Genomic DNA, 24,493 nt, shown 5'->3' with positions numbered 1-24,493 from the left:
ACCTGGTTAATTAAAGGTGAAATAAAATAAAAATTTAAATAAAAGCAGACCAGACTACACAGGTAAGGAGGGAATTTAACCAAAAGGGTTTTGTAGATGAACACATACAAATGTATCTTTCTGCGGATATAAAAGTGTGGTCCAACCTTCCATTTGGTACAAGGTGCAATGGTGGGTGAGTGACTTCGCATTTGTAATAAAGCGCATGGATGCATGATAACAGAGTCCAGTTTGTAATAAAGTCACCATAATTTTTGCTTCTTTCTAGACATATTCAAGAGCTTTGTCTCAAGATTATTCACATGAACTTTAAAGGACAACTTGTTATCCAACCAAAAACCTAGGTATTTGTAGGATGACACTTTTTCTATGAATTAGCCACCTGATGTGACAATGCTAACGTTCTCTGGCAGAGTTCTAGCTCTGGTAAAGGTCATGAATTTAGTTTTTTTGTATATTCAAGACCAGTTTGAGACCATAAAGGGAGGCCTGCAGTGACTGAAAAGCAGTCTGGAGCTCTTCAGCCTGAACCAGAGAAGGAGCATTCGGAAAGTATTCAGACCTCTTGACTTTTTCCACATTTTGTTGCTTTACAGCCTTATTCTAATATATATTAAATAGTTATTTTCCCCCCCTCATCGATCTACACACAATACCCCATAATGACAAAGCCAAAACAGGTTTTTAGACATTTTTGCACGTTTATTTAAAACTCAAACTGAAGTATAACAATTACATACAGTTGAAGTCGGAAGTATACATACACTTAGGTTGGAGTCATTAAAACTTTTTTCAACCACTCCACAATCTTGTTAACAAACTATAGTTTTGGCAAGTCGGTCAGGACATCTACTTTGTGCATAACACAAGTAATTTTTCCAAAAATTGTTTACGGACAGATTATTTCACAAATCATTATATCACAATGCCAATGGGTCAGAAGTTTACATACTCTAAGCTGACTGTGCCTTTAAACAGCTTGGAAAATTCCAGAAAATGATGTCATTGGAAGCTTCTGATAGGCTAATTGACATCATTTGAGTCAATTGGAAGTGTACCAGTGGATGTTTATTTATTTAACCAAGCAAGTCAGTTAAGAACAAATTCTTATTTTCAATGACAGCCTAGGAACCAAGAGTTAACTGCCTGTTCAGAATGACAGATTTGTACCTTGTCAGCTCAGGGGTTTGAACTTGCAACCTTCCGGTTACTAGCCCAACACTCTAACCACTAGGCTACCCTGCCACCCTGATGCACTTCAAGACCTACCTTCAAACTCAGTGCCTCTTTGCTTGACATCATGGGAAAATCAAAAGAAATCAGCCAAGACCTCAGAAAAAAAAATGGTAGACCTCCACAAGTCTGGTTCACCCCTGAGAGCAATTTCCAAATGCCTGAAGGTACCACGTTCATCTGTACAAACAATAGTACGCAAGTATAAACACCATGGGACCACGCAGCCATTATACCGCTCAGGAAGGAGACACGTTCTGTCACCTAGAGATGAACGTACTTTGGTGCAAAAAGTACAAATCAATCCCAGAACAACAGCAAAGGACCTTATGAAGGTACAAAACTATCTATATCCACAGTAAAACGAGTCCTATATCGACATAACCTGAAAGGCCGTTCAGCAAGGAAGAAGCCACTGCTCCAATAACGCCATAAAAATCCAGACTACGGTTTGGAACTGCACAAGGGGACAAAGATTGTACTTTTTGGAGAAATGTCTTCTGATCTGATGAAACAAAAACAGAACTGTTTGGCCATAATGACCATCATTATGTTTGGAGGAAAAATGGGGATACTTGCAAGCCGAAGAACACCATCCCAACCGTGAAGCACAGGGGTGCCAGCATCATGTTGTGGGGGTGCTTTGCTGCAGGAGGGACTGGTGCACTTCACAAAATAGATGACATCATGAGGGAGGAAAATTATGTGGATATATTGAAGCATCATCTCAAGACATCAGTCAGGAAACATCTGTCAGTCAGGAAACATCCGTCAGTCAGGAAGCTTGATCGCAAATGGGTCCTCCAAGTGGATAATGACCCCAGGCATACTTCTAAAGTTGTGGCAAAATGGCTTAAAGACAACAAAGTCAAGGTATTGGAGTGGCCATCACAAAGCCCTGACCTCAATCCTATAGAAAATTTGTGGGCAGAACTGAAAAATCGTTTCGAGCAAGGAGGCCTACAATCCTGACTCTGTTAACCCAGCTCTGTCAGGAGGAATGGGCCAAAATTCACCCAACTTATTGTGGGACGTTTGTGGAAGGCTACCCAAAATATTTGACCCAAGTTAAACCATTTAAAGGCAATGCTACCAAATACAAATTGAGTGTACATAAACTTCTGACCCACTGGGAATGTGATGAAAGAAATAAAAGCTGAAATAAATCATTCTTTCTACTATTATTCTGACATTTCACATTCTTAAAATAAAGTGGTGATCCTAACTGACCTAAGACAGAGAATTTTTACAAGGATTAAATGTCAGGAATTGTGAAAAACTGAGTTTAAATGTATTTGGCTAAGGTGTATGTAAACTTCCGACTTCAATCCTAAGAATTCAGACCCTTTACTCAGTACTTTGTTGATGCACCATTGACAGCGATAACAGCCCCGAGTCTTCTTGGGTATGACGATACAAACTTGGCACACTTGTAGTTGGGGAGTTTCTCCCATTCTTCTCTGCAGATCCTCTAAAGCTCTGTCAGGTTGTATGGGGAGCGTCGCTGCACAGATTGTTTCAGGTCTCTCCAGAGATGTTTGATCGGGTTCAAGTCCAGGCTCTGGCGGGGCCGCTCGAGGACATTCAGAGACTTGTCCCGAAGGCACTCCTGCATGGTCTTGACTGTGTGCTTATGGGTTGTTGTCCTGTTGGATGGTGAACTGAGCACTCTGGAGCAGGTTTCATCAAGGATCTCTCTGCACTTTGCTCCGTTCATCTTTCCCTCAGTCCTGACTAGTCTCCCAGTCCATGCCGCTGAAAGACATCCCAACAGCATGATGCTGCTACCACCATGCTTCACAATAGGGATGGTGCCAGATTTCCTCCAGATGTCACTGTACCATAAAGGCCTGATTAGTGGAGTGGTTCAGAGATGGTTGTCCTTTTGGAAGATTCTCCCATCTCCACAGAGGAACTCTGGAGCTCTGTCAGAGTGACCATCGGGTTCTTGGTCACCTCCCTGACCAAGGCCCTTCTCCCCCGATTGCTCAGTTTGGCCGGGCGGCCAGCTCTAGGAAGAGTCTTGGTAGTTCCAAAGTTATTCAATTTAAGAATGATGGAGGCCACTGTGTTCTTGGGGACCTTCAATGCTGCATAAATGTTTTGGTACCCTTCCCCAGATCTGTGCCTCAACATAATCCTGTCTCAGAGCTCTACGGACATTTCCTTCGACATTATGGCTTGGTTTTTGCTCTGACATGCACTGTCAATTGTGGGACCTTATATAGACAGGTGTGTGCCTTTCCAAATCATGTCCAATCAATTGAATTTACCACAGGTGAACTCCAATCAAGTTGTAGAAACATTTCAAGGATGATCAATGGAAACAGGATGCACCCGAGGTCCATTTCGAGTCTCATAGCAAAGGGTCTGAATACTTATATAAATAATGTATGTTATGTTTTTCATTTTTAATAAATGTGCAAAAAATGTCTACAAACCTGTTTCCTCTTTTGTCGTTATGGGGTATTGTGTGTAGATTGTTGAGGATTATTAAAAATATATATTTTTAGAATCAGGCTGTAACATAACAAAATGTGGAAAAAGTCAAGGGGTCTGAATACTTTCCGAATGCACTGTATGTCATCATGTTTCTTCTTGACACCAATCATGATAGCAAGCTATTTTCTGCGTTTCATGTTCCTGTTATTAAAACCATGGCTTTAGTAAGGGTTCTTGTACCATTCCATACTGGACATATAAACCCATGACAGACAACACATTTTATCATCTTGTCCTCTCGGTATCACATTCCAATTATTCCGTTATTTTATTTGGCCGTAAAACAAAGACAGATATTTAAGTTGGCGCGAGTCCCAGAGAAACCCCAAGCAGCCTCTGTTGCATTAGAAGTTCCATCTCTCATTTGCATTCTTCTGACCTGCCGATATCACAGATGTGAATGTTATCATACACCGATTTCCAGGGACAGATGCGTTGTTTTCTTTTCTTTTTCTTTCTTTCTACTGTGGTGGAGTAGGGCACTTAATTTGACTGCTACTTGGACATAAAGTGAACACAAAACTGAAGCTGAAGCAAATACATTAAACTTCCTTAGAACGCATTCTAGAGTAGGCAACATTGCCTAATAAAGTGACGCTTTGCTGCAAACCAGTGACACAAGACTATTTGTGGCCATATTGTTCAATACTTTCAATACTACTAATCATACATTGTTGACAATAAACAGGTGAAATATACTTCAGTGTATGTTAGCCTTCTTCACGGTAGTCGTTTACCTCAAAGAATATCCCACCATTTTTCTCAGGGGAGAAAACAGAAACAGGGGTTGGAGTGTTTGTTTTTTGTGTGTCTTTTTCAGTTGCTGGATGTTTATGACCTTCTGACCTTTGACAATCCTGATGGGGGAGTGTGGAAACAAGGATTTGACATCACCTACCAGGAGAATGAATGGGACAGCGAGCCACTGCAAGTCTTTGTTGTGCCCCACTCACACAATGATCCTGGTAAGCACTACTTCAGAGAGCATTAAAGGGACACCACACTCTAATTCCAAGTTGTGGTTCTTCACAGCCGATGGTGTGGGACATGGATTTGTCTTGACACAAGACTACCTTTGAGGTTTAAAAAACATCCGCTCACATTTCATTTGAGTATATTGTCCCTTAGAAGCTAACCTAGAAACACTGTACTTTCCTCTGTGACTTCTTCAACGCTTTGTTTACTCAACTTAATACAGTCACACCGCGTGTAGACAGGAAGCAAGGCGTAGGCAGCTCCTCAGCAGTCAGGAATCATATTTCTAGGTTAATTGTGTTTCATGGTCTGCCAAGGGAGCAAGCATTATACCACAGGATACATTGTTAAGACAAGCATTATACCACAGTATACAACGTAAAGACAAGCATTATACCACAGTATACAACGTAAAGACAAGCGTTATACCACAGTATACAACGTAAAGACAAGCATTATAACGTAGTATACAACCTAAAGACAAGCATTATACCACAGCATACAACGTAAAGACTACATTATACCACATTATAAACTGGGTCGTTGTATATCAGACCATATACTACAGGTATGACAAAACATGTATTTTTACTGCTCTAATTACATTGGTAACTAGGTTATAATAGCAATAAGGCACCTCAGGGGCTTGTGGTATATGGCCAATATACCACGGCTAAGGGCTGTATCCAGGCACTATCCAGGTGTGTTGTGCTTAAGAACGGCCTTTAGCCGTGGTATAATGACTTTATACCACACCCCATCGTGCCTTATTGCTTAATTATACAACATAAAGGTCGTAGAGCAATTGATGAAAGTCTTGTCCTGTTACCACTAAAACAATTGATCAGAAAACGAAAACAATTGATCAGACGTATAAGAAGCCTGTTTTCTATACATTTCCTCACTGTTACATTTTCCACAGAAACAGAACATTTGAACTATGTATTCCAGTGTGAAGGCGTAGTCCCTCAAAAGCATTCTAGAGACTAAGGCGTCAGTGCAGGCAATAAGAGTGCTGGTAGTTCCGGGCGCTTGTCACATCGTGTGTATGCTCAGTAGCAGCATCTGCAGCTCAGTAACAGCCAGGTCCAGTCTATTCTTTGTTCCTGAGATTGGTTAACTCTTTAGTAACCTGAGCTGGCTTTCTGGTTTAACTGTGTTGGTCTTCCCCTTACAGCTGTATACTGTAGCTCGTGATTATTCTCACACCCTTGCATAGATTAAAAGCACTCAGGCCTGTTTGCCGTTCACTGGATGATTTACCCTATTTTTGTCTTGCAGTGGAAAGAACAATGCAATTTTCAGATTTTTTTTTAATGCATTGATTTTCATTGGAAATATGATAACATGTGAAATCAATGGATGTGGCAAATTGATTGAACCACATGTTCTGCTCATTCACCTGATGATGATGGCTTTATTGAATCCGTTAATTTAATCTATGGCAGACAGATAGACCACATAGCATTTATGTAGAACTGAGCACACATAGATTGTTCCCGTACACACCACTCTACTTTCGTAATGTATGCTCAACCACTTTGTCATAGTTGTCCATTTGTTCATTTTCAGGATGGCTGAAGACGTTTGACGACTACTACCGGGACCAGACCCAGCACATCCTGAACAACATGGTGGTGAAACTCCACGAGGACAGCCGCAGGAAAATGATCTGGTCCGAGATCTCCTACTTCTCCAAGTGGTGGGACAACATCGACGGCCAGAAGAGAGACGCTGTCAAGAGGTAGGAGTTCTGTCTGTGTCATTCTAGCTTCAAGTTGAGACTGAAATCAATACGAGCAGCAAATCACCAGTGGTGAAAAAAGTTCCCAGTTGTCATACTTGAGTAAAAGTAAAGATACCTTAAAAGACAATTAGTCAAGTAAAAATCAGCCAGTAAAATCCTACTTGAGTAAAAGTATAAATGTATTTAAGTATATTTAAGTATGAAAAGTAAAAAAATCCTTATATAAAGCAAACCAGACGGCATCATTTTATAATTTCTTTACAGATAGCCAGGGGCACGCTCCAACAATCAGACATAATTTACAAACAAAGCATGTGTTTAGTGAGTCTGCCAGATCAGAAGAAGTAGGGACGTCCAGGAATGTTCTCTTGATAAGTGTGTGAATTAGACCATTTTCCTGTCCTGCTAAGCATTCAAAATGTAACAAGTTCTTTTGTGTGTCAGGGAAAATGTATGGAGTAAAAAGTACATACTTTTCTTTCAGAATGTAGTGAAGTAAAAGTAAAAGTTTAAAAAAATATGAATAGTAAAGTAAAGTACAGGAATAAAACAACTGAATTAGTACTTTCAAGTATTTTTACTTAAGTACTGTACACCACTGCAAATCACTTATGTATTCTGTTAGTGTATTCTTGATTTAGCTTGGCTGCTGTAAACATGGAAGCTAATTCCTTAGTGGATTTGCAATAACATTCCGATGCTCCTGTTATTCCCATTTTAATTAAAGCAAGGTTATACCTTGCTTAGGGCTAGCGGTTTTATAGGGTTTATTAAAAATGCAATGGCATTAGAAGTGAAGAAGTTGTAGATAAATTAACTCAACCTCACAGCCTGAGATTGTCATTATACAGTATGTACAGGTAAATCAATGGCCGTGTCCCAGTTTATAGTACAACTATTCTTTACCTGGTAGCAGTTCATTGGTTTGAATTGCCTTAACAAGCCAAACTGACTCCAAATGGTCGTGAGGTCATAAAATCAATTGTGCTTGTGAGAGGCACATGGGCTCAGAAATGCTCTCTCTCTCTCTCTCTGCCTCAGTCTCTTTGCTGTTGATAATGTCCCCTTGAGGATGTAACAGTTGTCAGGAGTTAGGGGGTTCTCTGCGAACGACATGGAGGGAGTGATGGGGATAGGGTTTTCCGCTTCAGAAAACAGCCCCAAAGGCAAAGAGGGTATCACAAATGCTGTGTGCATTGGCCATGCTCATGATGAGCTACTGGCGGGTAAGGTTTCAGCACTAAGCCTTGGGAGATTACAAAACGGTGTATGAAATGCAATAAACATTTCAGCTGCAGGTTAGAATTCCAATTAGGAGCACAAGCAAAAACAGCCTTAAGGTGAAGGATGGAGGAAGATGAAAAATCCAACACTAATATTTATTCACTATTGATTTGATGCGCAGGGAGTTCAAAGAGAACCAGATCCATTCCTTTTTTTTGTTGGAGAATATTCCGTGTTTGCCCTTTTTTGAAGGGTGGTGTTGCTCATTTAATAACTTATTTTCTTTGCAGGTTTTCATTTGATGTCAGCAAATTCAAGGTCTGGCGCTTAATGATAAAATGTCCCCCGTTACAGTACACGGAGAACTATCGCTCAAGAAATTCAAACAAACAACCTCATTATTTCTTCGGGAAAACACCTTTAGGATTTGAGAGGAACTTGTTTTTGAGCAGCATGTTTGGGATTTGTAGGACAGCCACATCCATCCGTCCTCGTTAGAATGCAGTGTTGCTATCGGCTCAGTGAAGATGGCACCTGCTTTCCTCACTCCAACTCTTCAACGCCCGGACAGACCTACACTACACCCCGCTCCCGCCTGTCCAATCATAGAACAGTGAAAGAAACCCACCGGTGATTGAATGATCCCAGAGGAAAATCCGGTTTCCAAGGAGAGAAAATAAAGAGCTATTCCTATTCCAAAAAGGGCTGAGTCGTCGTACTTTGTGTTGCTGCTCCATGCAGCAACATATTATAGGGACTTGCCAGGGACACGTTAAAGAGATCTGCAGTTGAAATATGCTCTGCGAACAGGGGAACGATGCTGACTCAAAGTCAATGCAAGAGGTTTCTAGTAAGAGGGGGGCAGTATCTACTAAAGTGGTTGGTTTCACTCTTAGGACATAGGAGTAAGATAATTAAACAGCAACGGAGGAGGAGATGGATCTGATTATTGCAATATGTAGAGGCCTTGATTTCTCCTGCAACTAAGATGCATGTTTGACACCCTCAGATTGTCGTATTATCCATGTCATAATGTTTGTGACCGAAAGCATTTCTTTTTTTTCTTCTTTTTTCCCGGTGTTGTTTAGTCTGGTTGAGCGAGGCCAGTTGGAGATTACAACTGGAGGCTGGGTGATGCCTGATGAAGCCAACTCACACTACTTTGCATTAATTGACCAGCTATTGGAGGGACACCAGTGGTTGGAGAGAAATTTGGGTGAGTACATAATAAATATATCAGGCATTTGTTATCTGGAAAGAGACCGTAAAAAATAAATGTTGTTGGCAAGCACAACATACACTGAGTGTACAAAACATTTGGAACATCTTCCTAATATTTTGTTGCTCCCCCTTTTTCCCCTCAGAACAACCTCAATTCTTCAGGGGGATGAGACTCTACAAGGTGTCGAAAGTGTTCCACAGGGATGCTGGCCCATGTTGACTCCAATGCTTCCCACAGTTGTGTCAATTTGGCTGGATGTCCTTTGGGTGGTGGACCATTCTTGATACACACTGGAAACTGTTGAGCGTGAAAAACCCAGCAGCGTTGCAGTTCTTGACACACCGGTGCGCCTGGCACCTACCACCAAACCCCGTTCTAAGGCACTTAAATATTTTGTCTTGACCATTCACCCTCTGATTGGCACGCATACACAATCCATGTCTCAATTGTTTTGAGGTTTAAAAATATGTATTTAACAGGTCTCCACCCTTTCATCTACAGTGATTGAAGTGGATTTAACAAGTGGCATCAATAAGGGATCATAGCTTTAAGCTGGTTTCACCTGGTCCGGCTATGCCATGGAAAGAGCAGGTGTTCATATTATTTTGTACACTCACTGTGAAGCTGTTTGTTTTCCTGTGCTGGAGAGAGAGGTGTGTTTACACACGCATCCAGTCACAAATGATAGCTACTTGCTAGTGATTTGTCTTAAATTAACACTCTCCTAATGTTTTGTACTCGCAGTGTATTTGCTCAACATATTTGTTATTTTGCGTGATTGACACAAAATGATTTTCATACTTTAACCATCAGAGATTTGAACTGTTTACACATGAACACATTAACCCAGTGGCAGCTGGTGACTTAAAAAGTTAGGGAGGATGACAAATGAAGACTGGTTGATTGAACGGGATGACCGGTGTAACAGAAGTTTATCACAAAAGATTTTTAGGTGATGTTTCATTGTTTTCTATTGTTTATCCATTTTTCCTCAACATTTTGAGGAGAGTTGTTTGCACGAACCTGAATCTTCCTTTTGGCGTCATCTTCCTTCTGGTTTTCCCTGTTAGGCGTGAAACCCGAGACGGGCTGGGCTGTGGACCCGTTTGGCTACTCCCCTACCAACGCGTACCTGCTGAAACAGGCTGGCCTGGCCAACATGCTTATCCAGAGGGTGCACTACTCAGTCAAGAAACACTTTGCCAGTCAGAAGACCCTGGAGTTCTTCTGGAGACAGAACTGGGGCAAGTATGCAGACTGATTGTGTCCCCTGTGGCTCTCTCAGGGTGCTTTCCCAGAGCCAGTGTTTCCCCTAGCTAGATTGTTTTCTAGGTGGGGCGTTTAGGCCCTCAAATAAACACCCAGTGCCTCTTTCGGATCTCTGCCCGGAGATCTGCTCCTCATGCCTCTATTCTCAGTCGTTCGGTGTTTCAGGCGCTAGCTCACCCATTGAATTTAGCATATTCAAAGTCCTAGTTTTAATTATATCGGCAGAACCAAAAGAACATGACCTCAGAGTGACTACTTTATACTCATGCAACACATGCTTCCAGCTACTTCCATTTCCTTTACATATTTGCTGTGGCAGATGCTGTGGATGGTTTGATGCCCAGTGTTGAACTCTGGAGAATCAGCTTGTGTAACTAAAAGTGCTAGGATAGGCGACAGTAGCATCTGCTGTGGACGGTATTGACTCGCTCAGACCACCGCAGAGGGATTTCTCATGCGTATCACATGCAAGAGCATGCTTGTCTCTCAAGGCACCGATTTTGTTTGGCGTCATCTTATAGCATCTGTGGTATAGGGGATTGTCTCCTTGTATGGACTGAGGCCTGGCTTTAAAAATGTCTGGCAGGCATTTCATGCGATGAACAGATCTCGGTTCAAATAGTATTTGTTTTCTTTCAATTTGTGTTTGAGCTTGAACGTAGTGCCAGATGGGCAGGGTTTTCACTTTTGAAACAATTACGTTGGTTCCATTACACCAGGCAAGCTCAAGCGAGTACAGCTGAAGCATTTGAAAGAAGATAAGTACTATTTGAACCCAGGTCTGATGATGAGCATGCTGATTGATAAGAACAATGGAGACCACATCCTCATGACCAACATAAGGGGTTTCACATTTGCCGTGAACCATCTGCTTTGGGTGTCTGTGTGTGACTGCACGCGCATGTGATAGGGATCAGTTGGTAACAGAACGGGCGTTGTTAGTTAGTGGGTGCATGCAGCCATGTTGGAACCAACCGTCCCCCAGACGCTCTGTCCAAAAACGGGTGATTACTCAAACTCCTAAGCCAAATGATACAGTACTCATTAATGATTCTCACTGGGTAGACAGATGCTGAAATCGTCTGCAATGCCAGAGCATCTGTCTGTACAATTTTTTATTTACGTCATGAAAATGATCAAATACTGTTATGGTTATTTAATAGTAGACAATGATGAAAGAGCAGATCAGTTTGTGCTCTGTTCTTATGGTTCACTTTTATCGAAGTGTTTTATGTTGGAATTGAATACTTGTTGATGCCCCTCGGGAGGCTGAAAAGATTTGGCATGGGCCCTCAAATCCTTATTAAGTTCGACAGCTGCACCATCGAGAGCATCTTGACTGGCTGCATCACCGCTTGGTATGGCGTAAAGCGCTACAAAGGGTGGTGTGAACAGCCCAATACATCACTAGGGCTGAGCTCCCTGCCACTCTATATCAGGCGGTGTCAGAGGAAGACCCCAAAAATGGCCAAAGACTCCAATCACCCAAGCTGTAGACTAGTAGTCAACCAACTAGTAGTCAACCAATAGTCAACCAATGGTACCCAAACTATCTGCACTGACTCTACCTTGCACACTCACTAGACTTTAAATACTCACTCACACACACTACATTGTCTCTTCCACGCAAATCACTCACATATTCAAATACATAATGCACACACACATACCTACACAACAAACATACATATGCACACTCACACAAACACACATACTTTTACACTCATCATTTGCTGCTGCTACTCTATTTTTATTATTATCTAGCCCGATGCCTAGTCACTTTACCCTGCCTTCATGTACATATCTACCTCAAGTACCTCGTACCTCTGCACATTGATCTGATACTGGTACTACCTGTATATAGCTTCATTCTTGTGTACTTTATTTTATTCATTTTTGTTAGTCAGTGTTTTCTTTTTTTAAACTGCATCGTTGTGAAAGGTTCGTAAGCCAGAATTTCACTGTAAAGTTTATACCAGTTGTATTTGGCTCATGTGATAAATACAATTTGATTTGAGTAGAGTAGATTAGTTTGTTTGGCTGTGGTGCCATTCTGCCAGGGGACACACTCCCTAATTATATAGCTTACTCTCTGGACAATGTTTTGAAACATACAAATAAAAGAGCACCTACATTATATACATGAGATTTTTTTTAAAGTCGTGTTTTTTAGCTTTGAAGACTTGAATGAAATGAACGTCGAATGACAGTCGGTTGGTCTGAGAATGTTGTTTTACCTGCAACTTACTGGTCAAATAACAGTAGAATACAGTATATTATTAAGCTTTCTAAAGCTAGTGTGTATGCTGCTTACCTTCTCTGTATGTGTAACGATGTGCGCCGAGAGTCGGGAAGCAGGTTCAGGGTGAGTGAGTGTTTTAAGAAATAAACACAACATAATACAACATAAGAACCACAAATGACACACAGGAACAGAAACAATAACGCCCGGGGAAGGAACCAAAGGGAGTGACATAAATAGGGCAGGTAATTAAGGAGGTGATGGAGTCCAGGTGAGTCTGATGACGCGCAGGTGCACGTAACGATGGTGACAGGTGTGCACCATAATGAGCAGCCTGGTGACCTAGAGGCTGGAGAGGGAGCACACGTGACACTGTTCCCTCTACTCAATAACAAACGCGGGGTCAAATACATGTCATGGAAAACCAACATTGATGTAGGGGTTGGAAACATCACTCTGCTATTGTTTTGAGAGACAGACATCCTGTGGCATAATAGAGTGCATGGTTTGAAATGTGCAATGTCACACTGGCAGATCCATATGGGAGGTGACAGCGTGCTCCAGCTCAGGAAGCAGGCCACTTCCACTGCAGGACAAATAGGATTTAATCTCACTTGGCTGCAGTGGTGTGTATTCATAGATGCCAAGGGAAAACAGGCTTCCCCAAAAATTTTACCAATTAAAATTTAAAAACATAAATGATTTATCTTTCATCTCTCTGTGTTTCATAATTTTCCTTCAATTCGCAAGAGTATCTCCCAGGAGAAAGCATATAAGCGAGCGAAACAGCGCCCCTCTGTCTCTCAATGTGAATGCCATCTATCTGATGCTGTCTGGTCCAAACGAGTATGACACTGCCACCCGTAGCATTGAAGGCAAAGGAAGCCAGCGAGCATTTGGCCTCCCTTGATAAAAAAAAAAAGTATACAAAATTTGCCAATCAGAGTTGAGAGAAACTGAGAAAGCTCATCTGTGAATGGTCCTGGCACACCAAAACAAAGTGTTAAGGGAAGCCACCTTGGATTTTGGAATCACTCCTATCAAATCCCATTGAGAGCATATGTTATTGACAGAAAAACTTTAATTGTTGCATCTCGTGTTGTTGTCCTTCCTGTTGTTAGCTAGCTAAAATGAACCCTTTCCTAAATTAGCCATGGATGGACATTGGGATTTGAACTTGTGGTTTTACTTAATTCGTCGTACTGGCCAATGATTATAACGGCAATTGTGAACCAGCCATTAATTCATACATTGTTGTGCCCCTGGCCTGAGAGGATGGAAGTTCAACATGTAGCTAGATGTAGAAGGCTAATGCTAACTAGCTAACGTTACCCATGAATGGAAGTTAGGCTCGCGAGCAAGCATTTTAGCCAAGTAGCCTAGGACAACAAAAAATAAGTGTCTACTATATGAGTGGTAGACCATTTTGTCAACATGAAAGAGAGGAGAATGGCATTGCCGTTTCTCTAAAAGTAGGTCAACGTGTTTTTCTACTTGCAAGAAACGCATACGCACGCATGCACACACACACACACAAATCAGAACCATGGACAGCCACATCATATTCATCTTACGTTGATTGGACTAAATAGTTTTTGGTATCTGTTAGTTGTCATTGTATTGGACTAAGCATAGGTGATTTGATGTTCAAATGGTGCTGGAATAGTAGAGGCAGCTCTTGTTTTCTTTGCGACTTGCCGTAACTCTTTGTGCTTCAAAGTTTTTTAGTGGTCTTTAAATGTCGGAAACATTAACTTGCTTGACCATGCAACTGTTTGTTACATGCAATATGCTTTGTGGACTTCACTGGACAGAGGTTGCCATCTGGTTTTGTGATAAAACAAAGCTGTGGTTTAATTTATTATGCTGCTGTGTCTTCTTATTGTCTCGGCTTTTAGGCCTATATATTGGCAAGGCATATGAATTAACAGGTTACAAACATCATCATTATTTTTTTTGGGGGGGGGGGGCTTCCCCAGTGATTTTACCCACGCACCGCTACTGCTTGGTCGTAGCAAATTAGTCATCGGTTCAGTGCCAGATCAGATTATATCTGATTATATATTATATATAATTTTATATCATCATACAAGCGACCAGGAATTAGTTGTTATTTCTAATAAGGGATAAATTATAGTACTTTTGAATAGTGCGTGCATACAGCGGCCAGTCTCTTTCAGAGAGAAATGTAAACAGGTTTTCTTTTTTTTAGACATTGCATGCTAGCTATATGTTTACAGTCCACATTCTGAAATGTTGTCATAAGAATGCTTGTGCATTCTTTGTTCTGTCAAATGCAAATACCACACAAGACGTACCGTTAGGAAGAAAATACATATTTTCTATGTTCTATTCTAATACTCTATTCTATTTCTATGTTATATTCTAATTCTCTATTCTATTTCATGTTCTATTCTATCTGTGTGCAGACCCAGCCTCCAGCACGGACATTCTATGTCACATGATGCCCTTCTACAGTTACGATGTTCCCCACACGTGTGGCCCCGACCCCAAGATCTGCTGCCAGTTTGACTTCAAGAGACTTCCTGGTGGGCGGGTCAGCTGTCCCTGGAGGGTCCCCCCTCAGCCAATCACGGATGGAAATGTACAACAGAGGTGACCAATCACATAGCAATGGAATGAGAGTGATATACTGTGTCTCTATAAGAAACCAATCTTTATTGTTCTATCGAATTTACATGAAACAGGAAATTGTCTTTGGCTTGAGGCTCACAGTTACTAACAACACTTGACATTCAAACACGACAAAAGCAAAGCTGGCCACAAAGGCTTTGGGTCCTCTATGTAAAGTGTTTCTTAATCGGTGGTCTGTCCTGTAGCTTTCTTCTCCCGAGTACAGACAAGTATTAGAAACACTGGTTTATGGGGTAGACAGATGGTCCACATTCTCTCCTCAGTTTGATAATGTTATGGACAAGGGTCAAACACTTTGTATGAATAAGATGAGACATCGAAGCTACTGTACGATAATATTTTGTGGTAATAGGAATTTCAGATGGCCTTTGTTTTTCTAACACAAGATAGTCTCTGATGATAAGTGGACTTTCTGACACAGTAGCAAATCCACTAGAGACTAGAGAATTGACCACACACGTGAATGCCCGAACTCACACACAGATAATTCATTGACAATTATCAATCAATCAATCAAATGTATTTATAAAGCCCTTCTTATATCAGCTGATGTCACAAAGTGCTGTACAGAAACCCAGCCTAAAACCCCCAAACAGCAAGCAATGCAGGTGTAGAAGCACGATTACAGCTTAATATGTAATGAAAACTGTGAATTCGTTGTAGTATAGTGACTCTTTTTCCCATGATCCCTAGGGTTCAGATGCTGCTGGACCAGTACAGGAAGAAGTCCAAGCTATTCCGAACCAAGGTGGTGATGGTCCCCCTGGGGGACGACTTCCGCTACACAGAGGCCTTGGAGTGGGACCAGCAGTTCCAGAACTACCAGAAGCTCTTTGACTACATGAACTCTCATCCAGAACTACACGTCAAGGTCTGACTTTGGGAGCTGGAATGTTGTGTTGAATATGCAGGAAGTTTTCCTTTTCAAGCGGCCAGGTTTATTTCAGGTTTATTAGGTTTGCAATAGTGGAAGATGGTGGGGGTTAAAGTTTTGATGCAACACATCATTGGAATGACTGATGGTCGATCGTGAAATGGTGTGTTTTGTTGACTTCCCACCCTCTCAATAAAGCAGAAGAGTAAACTACCCTACAGCATTAACGATGGAGCTTGATAGAGTTGATCTCTTCTAACTGGCGTATTCTGTTCTAGGCTCAGTTCGGCACCATCACGGATTACTTCAATGCTCTTCGTAAATCGGCCACAGACCCCGGTCACACTGTTCCCTCTTTACCTGTGGTCAGCGGAGACTTCTTCACCTACGCAGACCGAGATGACCACTACTGGAGCGGCTACTTCACCTCCCGACCCTTCTACAAACGTCTGGACCGCGTGCTGGAGTCACACCTCAGGTGGGAGCACAGACCGTTATTTTGTGGCAACCTGTTTGTCTTTCTCTGTTTCTTTTTTCTCTGTTTCTTTTTTCTCTGTTTCTTTTTCTCTGTTTCTTTTTTCTCTGTTTCTTTTTTCTCTGTTTCTTTTTTCTCTGTTTCTTTTTCTCTGTTTCTTTTTCTCTGTTTCTTTTTTCTCTGTTTCTTTTTTCTCTGTTTCTTTTTTCTCTGTTTCTTTTTCTCTGTTTCTTTTTCTCTGTTTCTTTTTCTCTGTTTCTTTTTCTCTGTTTCTTTTTCTCTGTTTCTTTTTCTCTGTTTCTTTTTCTCTGTTTCTTTTTCTCTGTTTCTTTTTCTCTGTTTCTTTTTTTCTGTTTTTCTTTTTCTCTGTTTCTTTTTTCTCTGTTTCTTTTTCTCTGTTTCTTTTTCTCTGTTTCTTTTTCTCTGTTTCTTTTTCTCTGTTTCTTTTTCTCTGTTTCTTTTTCTCTGTTTCTTTTTCTCTGTTTCTTTTTCTCTGTTTCTTTTTTCTCTGTTTCTTTTTCTCTGTTTCTTTTTCTCTGTTTCTTTTTCTCTGTTTCTTTTTCTCTGTTTCTTTTTCTCTGTTTCTTTTTCTCTGTTTCTTTTTTCTCTGTTTCTTTTTTCTCTGTTTCTTTTTTCTCTGTTTCTTTTTCTCTGTTTCTTTTTCTCTGTTTCTTTTTTCTCTGTTTATTTTTCTCTGTTTATTTTTTCTGTTTCTCTTTTCTGTTTCTTTTTTTTTTACAACGTATTCTAATTTCTTTCTCTACTTCCTATACATTATTTAAAAAATGTGTCTGTATTGCTCAATTTCAAATCGTTATCCATCAACCAAAACAGATTACATAGATTATTTTTTACAAGCAGTACAATTTCAACATAGAAAGTGAATCACTGTAAGTGCATGTATTGGATGACTGGTTAAAGAGCAACTGCCCCTAAAAAAATGACCTTCGCATTTAGAAAACAACCTATGTGGCATCGATATGATGCCGAAACATTTATTCTAGTGTCAAAATGTACTACTAAATGTAAATAGGATAATTTTGGTCATGAAGTCAGTCTCGTCCAAAACAAGAGTTTTGTGAGACTTTTGGTCGTGACTGCCTCATAACGTAAATTAAGGTTGGGTTTGTTTCAATTCTGCCCACAGCTGGCAGCACACAAGTAATTATCAATTCAGAGTGCAGCTGCACGTGACCTAATCGTAATGTCTATGGTAAATTAGGGTTGAGTTTGAATATCTCCATGGGGCTAGTTAGGGACCATCGTTAAATTACACAATGTACATGGGACAATATAAAAATTCCAAGTGCTCCAAATTTCAATGACTTAAAAACCTTAAACCAACTATAAATTGTAGAAATTCATATACAAATATTGAAAGCATTTAATGAGAAAACTAAAAGGTATGCAACATGAAAACAATTTTGCCATAGTCGCACACCAGCTAGCTTGTAGCTCATTGGCTAAATAATTTGGATAGCTTTCCCCACCTGCGAACACACAAGAGACACCCACATCAAACCACACATCGAAACCAACTCGTGTTTGAATTCAGTCTTGGCCGCTAGCATTTCTTCAAAGGGCTTGATAGTACTACACCTGTTGTATTCGGCGCGTGTGACAAATAAAGTTTGATTTGATTTACCAGGAAGACTAGTAGTTGCCAAGGTGTCAGCTCATGGAGATCCAATTCAAATAAAGAATTCTGTAACTCAATCAAATACCTGGTGAAACTAATCCACTGTGCAATGTAAAAATGCACAGTATTATAAACACATAATTGATTGGAGAAATTGTTATTTTTACATTTGAAGCTCTGAGACAGCCCAAAAATAAACTGTGAATAATAACCCACCTCTCAAACTAAGCCTATTACAATTATTACAAGCCTTTTTGATTGAAATAATATGCTTGGTTGATATTATTTTTGTTGCATTCTTAATGACGTTATTTTTTTACCAACCTCTTGCATATTGATGAATATGAATCCAATCAAATGTTCTAATTCAGTCTTCTCACTCCAAAGTGTTGAAAGAAAGGAAAGCCAATCTAATGGTCCACCATCTAATAACCTTAAACACTGACCAGACAGACTTGACTTTAATGCATTTAGTACTTGTAGACTTTAACCTTAATTCACAGGCTTGTGAAGATCTCCACCAGGTCGTTGCCTTTGATCCAGTCTGTTTCTTTCTTTAGTAAAGGTTCATGTAACACATCATTTTTTTAGGTGGTGGGGGATTTTGTTTTAGGTGGTGCTTTGTCCGCCTACTACCCTTCGACCTGTCTGGCTTGGTTGGACCTGCCGGGGGTAGACACCCTCTCCGGCAAGGAGACAGTCCAATAGACTAATTACTAGCCTGAATTAGTAGTTACCCTTAATTAGTACAATGGACAGTCTCTCCCAAATTAGTACAAAGGACAATCTCTTCCCATCATCAGCACGGTCAGTTAGAGCCCGTGTTGAGTGTGGTGTTGGGAAGGTTAGTCATGATTATAGAAAGGGTCTGTAAGGCTTGTGGGATATTTCTCTGCCTGCGTCTTCTAGGCATAGAGCATAGAGCCACAACTTTAGGGTCGCCAGGGCATAAATGAAGACATGCAGGAAACCCGACAGTTGATGTTGTTTTTACTTGTATGTAGTACCATTTAGCAGATTTTAATATACTTCACTGAATTTACTTCACTGTATACACTGTGGTGTAAATTCACATTTACAGAAATGTTCATTCATTCATTAGTATACTATAGTTTCTACACAAGTGAGCCTTTGTGGTTTGGGCTGTTCCCCAGCAACTACTTTAGATAAATAATCAATGTCGTTTGGTCTATTGTTTGGCTAATTGACAGCCAACTTGGCATTCCCTCATGTACACTGCAAGCTTAAAAGGCGACTTTCTGATTTGGCCTTGTTTAGATTTGGTTTCGGGAGTCGGTGCCCCTTCCACGGGACGGTTAAGCTAACGTAGGCTAATGCGATTAGCATGAGGTTGTAAGTAACAAGAACTTTTCCCAGGACATAGACATATCTGATATTGGCAGAAAGCTTAAATTCTTGTTAATCTAACTGCACCTTCAAATTTACAGTAGCTATTACAGTGAAGGAATACCATGCTATTGTTGGAGGATAGTGCTAAATTTTGAACAGGAAAAGTTATAAATAAACAAATTAGGCACATTTGGGCAGTCTTGATACAACAGTTTGAACATAAATACAATGGTTCATTGGATCAGTCTAAAATGCTGCACATACACTACTGCCATCTATTGGCCAAAATCTAAATTGCACCTGGGCTGGAATAATACATTATGGCCTTTCTCTTGCATTTCAAAGATGATGGTACAAAAAAAATGACAAAAGAACGGTTGTTTTTTTCTTCGTAATTTTTATCTTTTATCTTTTACCATATTTATTGTGTTAAATTCTCCTACATTCCTTTCACATTTCCACAAACATCAAAGTGTTTCCTTTCAAATGGTACCAAGAATATGCATATCCTTGCTTCAGGGCCTGATCTACAGGCAGGTAGAATTAGGTAGGCCATTTTAGATGAAAATGTGAAAAAAGGGGCGGATCCTTAAGAGGTTTTTAACAAGATGTTTATCTTTCATTTGCTGTATTGGACTTGTTAATGTGTGAAAGTTAAATATTTCTAAATAATATTTTTTGCAGCTGAATGGGAGGGGCTGTTCCCTTTAGGGAACTCCTTGTGCCCCCTAGCCCCAACAGGTTTCTACCCATCATGTCCGATTTTTTAAATGTTTTACAGCGAAAACCCAACATATTCAAAATGCTAGATGACCACCAAATTCAAAAACACACACAGTCACAAAAGCATAAATATAGATAAAATGAATCACTAACCTTTGATTATCTCCATCAGATGACACTCATAGGACATCATGTTATACATGAATTGTGTGTTTTGTTCGATAATGTGCATATATATACATTAAAAAAATCTCAGTTTACATAGGCGCGTTACGTGCAGTAATGTTTTGATTCAAAAACATCCGGTGATTTTGCAGAAATACTCACAATAAACATTGATAAAAGATGCAAGTGTTATTCACAGAAATAAAGATAAACGTATCCTCTATGCAACCGCTGTGTCAGATTTTTTTTTTTAATTTATGGAAAAAGAATAATCTGAGAACGGCGCTCAAAACCCAAAGAAATAGCCGCCATTTTGGCGTCAACAGAAGCTACAAAAAAACACTATAAATATTCACTTACCTTTGAAAATCGTCATCAGAAGGCAGTTCCAGGAATCCCAGTTCGACAATCAATGACTGATTTGTTCCATAAAGTTCCATAAAGCCCACCATTTAGCCACTTGTTGTTAGCTTGTTCAGCCCAGCATTCAATCCTCAAAAAGCACGAGCAATTCCTCCAGACAAAAACTCAAAAACTTCCGTTACAGGTCATAGAAGTCAAATGATGTATGCATTCCATATTTAGGATGTTTTAAACATTAATCAGCAATAAGGTTCCAACCGGAGAATTTCATTGTCTGAAAAAATGCATAGGAACGCAAGAACACTCTCTCGTGACGGCGCGCAATGAGACCGAGGCTTTCTGCCAGACCACCCACTCAAAGAGCTATTATGAGCCCCACCTTTATAGTAGAATCATACAACCAGAATCTAAAGACAGTGACATCTTGTGGAAGCCCTAGGAAGTGCATAAACGTCCATATCTAAGCTGGACTAGAAATGGCACTGTTTTCTAAATTGAGTTCTCACTTCCTGTTTGGATTTCTTCTCAGGTTTTTGTCTGCCATATGAGTTCTGTTATACTCACAGACATAATTCAAACAGTTTTAGAGTGTTTTCTATCCACAAGTAATAATAATATGCATATATTCCCATCTGGGAAAGAGTAGGAGGCAGTTTACTCTGGGCACGCCTTTCATCCAAAAGTGAAAATGCTGCCCCCTAGCCCCAACAGGTTTTAACTCGATGCGGATGTTGCCTGTAATCCCTGGTTTTTGGTTGAGATGTGTACGTATGGTCACTGTGGGGACGACGTCGATGCACTTATTGATGAAGCCGATGACTGAGGTGGTATATTCCGGATTCCTGCCGCTCTAGATCATTACACAGGATCATTGTTCCGGATCATCGCAATTAGCTAGCTGCAAACGAGTGGCTACTGTTAGCTAACGCCTCTGTCCCGAAGCAAGCACCAGCTAGCCTTGAGCTAGCCTCGAGCTAGGCCCATATACCAGCTAATTCTAGGGCTACAATACCTCCTTTGCCAATTGGCCTGGACCCTTTATTGTCGACACGGAGCCCCGCCGATCCATCACGACTGTACTGCCGACGTGATCGCCCGATGTGGTCTCAGCAGGCTATTCTGTTACGATATCGCCAAAGAACCATCTACTAGCCCCGGCCCACTAGGTTTTCTGAATGCTGTGTCCCCTGCTCGCCTAGTGTAATAGTGACTACCAAACCGTATCCTGACTCACCTATTGCTGCTCTTTTGACCCTATGATCACGCGCCTACACAGCTGATGACCCCTGGACTGTTTCAATAACATGGTACCTCATTTTGTTTACCTGCCAGCCCCAGCCTCGAACTCAGGTCCTGTATGTACCTAACTGACCCGCTCTGCCTATTCATCGCCATTTACCCGTTGTTGTCTTAGCTCTCCTGATCAACACCTGTGATTGCTTAATGCCTCTCTCTAATGTCAATATGCCTTGTCTACTGCTGTCTTGGCTAGTTTTTATTGTTTTATTTCACTGTAGAGCCCTCAGTCCCGCTCAAAATGCCTTAGATAGCTCTTTCGTCCCACCCCACACACATGCAGAGTATCACCTAGGTTAACTGATGCCTCCAGATGCCTCTACGAAACCTCTCTCATCGTCACACAACGCATAGGTTTACCTCCACTGTACTCGCATTCTACCATACCCTTGTCTGTACATTATGCCTTGAATCTATTCTACCACACCCAGAAATCTACTCCTTTTATTCTCTGTCCCCAACGCACTAGATGACCAGATCTTATAGCCTTTAGCCGTACCCTTATCCTACTCCTCCTCTGTTCCTCTGGTGATGTAGAGGTTAACACAGGCCCTGTAGCCACCAGATCCACTCCTATTCCCCAGGAGCTATCATTGTTGACTTCTGCAACCGTAAAAGCCTTGGTTTCATGCATGTTAACATCAGAAGCCTCCTCTCTAGTTTGTTTTTTTCACTGCTTTAGAACACTCCAACCCTGATGTCCTAGCCGTGTCTGAATCCTGGCTTAGGAAGGCCACCAAAAATTCTGAAATTTCCATCCCCAACTGCAACATTTTATTTATATATAACTGGCAAAGAGTTGCAATCTACTGCAGAGATAGCCTGCGAAGTTCTGTCATGCTATCCAGGTCTGTGCTCAAACAGTTCGAGCTTCTACTTTTAAAAATCCACCTTTCCAGAAATAAGTCTTTCACTGTTGCCGCTTGTTATAAGCCCCCCTCAGCCCCCAGCTGTGCCCTGGACACCATATGTAAATTAATCGCCCCCCATTTATCTTCAGTGTTTGAACTTTTAGACGACCTAAACCGGGACATGCTCAACACCCCGGCCATCCAACAATCTAAGCTAGATGCCCTCAACCTCACACAAATTATCATGGAACCTACCAGGTACAACCCTAAATCCATAGACACGGTCACCCTCATAGATATCATCCTGACCAACCTGCCCTCTAAATACACCTCTGCTGTCTTCAACCAGGATCTCAGCGATCACTGCCTCATTGCCTGCGTCAAACGACCACCCCTCATCACTGTCAAACGCTCCCTAAAAAACTTCAGCGTGCAGGCCTTTCTAATCGACCTGGCCCGGGTATCCTGGAAGTAGAGGATGCCTGGTTATTCTTTAAAAGTACTTTCCTCACCATCTTAAATAAGCATGTCCCATTCAAAAAATGTAGAACTAAGAACAGATATAGACCTTGTTTCACACCCTTGACCAGCAAAAAAACATCATGTGGCGTTCTGCATTAGCCTCGAATAGCCCCCGCGATATGCAACTTTTCAGTGAAGTTAGGGACCAATATACACAGGCAGTTAGGAAAGCAAAGGCAAGCTTTTTCAAACAGAAATGTGCATCCTGTAGCACAAACTCGAAAATGTTCTGGGACACTGTAAAGTCCATGGAGAATAAGAGCACCTCCTCCCAGCTGCCCACTGCGCTGAGGCTAGGGAACACTGTGGAAACACCACCGATAAATCTACGATAATTGAGAATTTCAATAAGCATTTTTCTCCGGTTGGCCATGCTTTCCACCTGGCTACCCCTTCCCCTTTCAACAGCTCTCCACCCCCCACAGCAGCTTTCTCAAGCCTCCGCCATTTCTCCTTCATCCAAATCCAGATAGCTGAATGTTCTGAAAGAGCTGCAAAATCTGGACCCGGGCTAGACAATCTGGTCCCTCTCATTCTAGAATTATCTGCCGCAATTGTTCAACCCCTATTACTAGCCTGTTCAACCTCTCTTTCGTATCGTCTGAGATCCCCAAAGATTGGAAATCTGCCGCAGTCATCCCACTCTTCAAAGGGGGAGACACTCTAGACCCAAATGGTTTCAGACCTATATCTATCCCACCCTGCCTTTCCAAGGTCTTTGAAAGCAAAGTTAACAAACAGATCACCGACCATTTCGAATCCCACCGTACCTTCTCCACTATGCAATCTGGTTTCCGAGCTGGTCATGGGTGCACCTCGGCCACGCTCAAGGTCCTAAACTATATCGTAACCGCCATTGATAAAAGACAATACTGTGCAGCCGTATTCATCGACCTGGCCAAGGCTTTCGACTCTGTCAATCACCGCATTCTTATCGCAGACTCAACAGCCTTGGTTTCTAAAATGACTGCCTCGCCTGGTTCACCAACTACTTCTCTGATAGAGTTCAGTGTGTCAAATCGGAGGGCCTGTTGTCCGGACCTCTGGCAGTCTCTATGGGGTTGCCACAGGGTTCAATTCTCAGGCCGACTCTTTTCTCTGTATACCTCAACGATATCGCTCTTGCTGCTGGTGATTCTCTGATCCACCTCTACACAGAAGACACC

The 24,493-nt window shown here is 41.2% G+C and overlaps 1 protein-coding gene across 2 annotated transcripts in view; it reads left to right on the top strand.

Annotated features, from left to right (window-relative positions):
- man2a1 (mannosidase, alpha, class 2A, member 1) overlaps positions 1 to 24,493 on the top strand; it is a 71,607-nt gene that overhangs the window by 6,148 nt on the left and 40,966 nt on the right. For both annotated transcript variants that reach the window (XM_024373217.2, XM_024373218.2), the window contains exons 3-9: positions 4,556 to 4,700; positions 6,283 to 6,454; positions 8,770 to 8,897; positions 9,974 to 10,147; positions 14,844 to 15,030; positions 15,763 to 15,940; positions 16,222 to 16,421. In XM_024373217.2, coding sequence (XP_024228985.1) covers positions 4,556 to 4,700; positions 6,283 to 6,454; positions 8,770 to 8,897; positions 9,974 to 10,147; positions 14,844 to 15,030; positions 15,763 to 15,940; positions 16,222 to 16,421 — 1,184 coding nt within the window. The remainder of the gene's footprint in view (positions 1 to 4,555; positions 4,701 to 6,282; positions 6,455 to 8,769; positions 8,898 to 9,973; positions 10,148 to 14,843; positions 15,031 to 15,762; positions 15,941 to 16,221; positions 16,422 to 24,493) is intronic.

This window comes from Oncorhynchus tshawytscha, linkage group LG20 (assembly GCF_018296145.1).
Source record: "Oncorhynchus tshawytscha isolate Ot180627B linkage group LG20, Otsh_v2.0, whole genome shotgun sequence".
NCBI classification, from domain to species: domain Eukaryota; kingdom Metazoa; phylum Chordata; class Actinopteri; order Salmoniformes; family Salmonidae; genus Oncorhynchus; species Oncorhynchus tshawytscha.
This window is presented reverse-complemented; position numbering and strand designations above follow the sequence as displayed.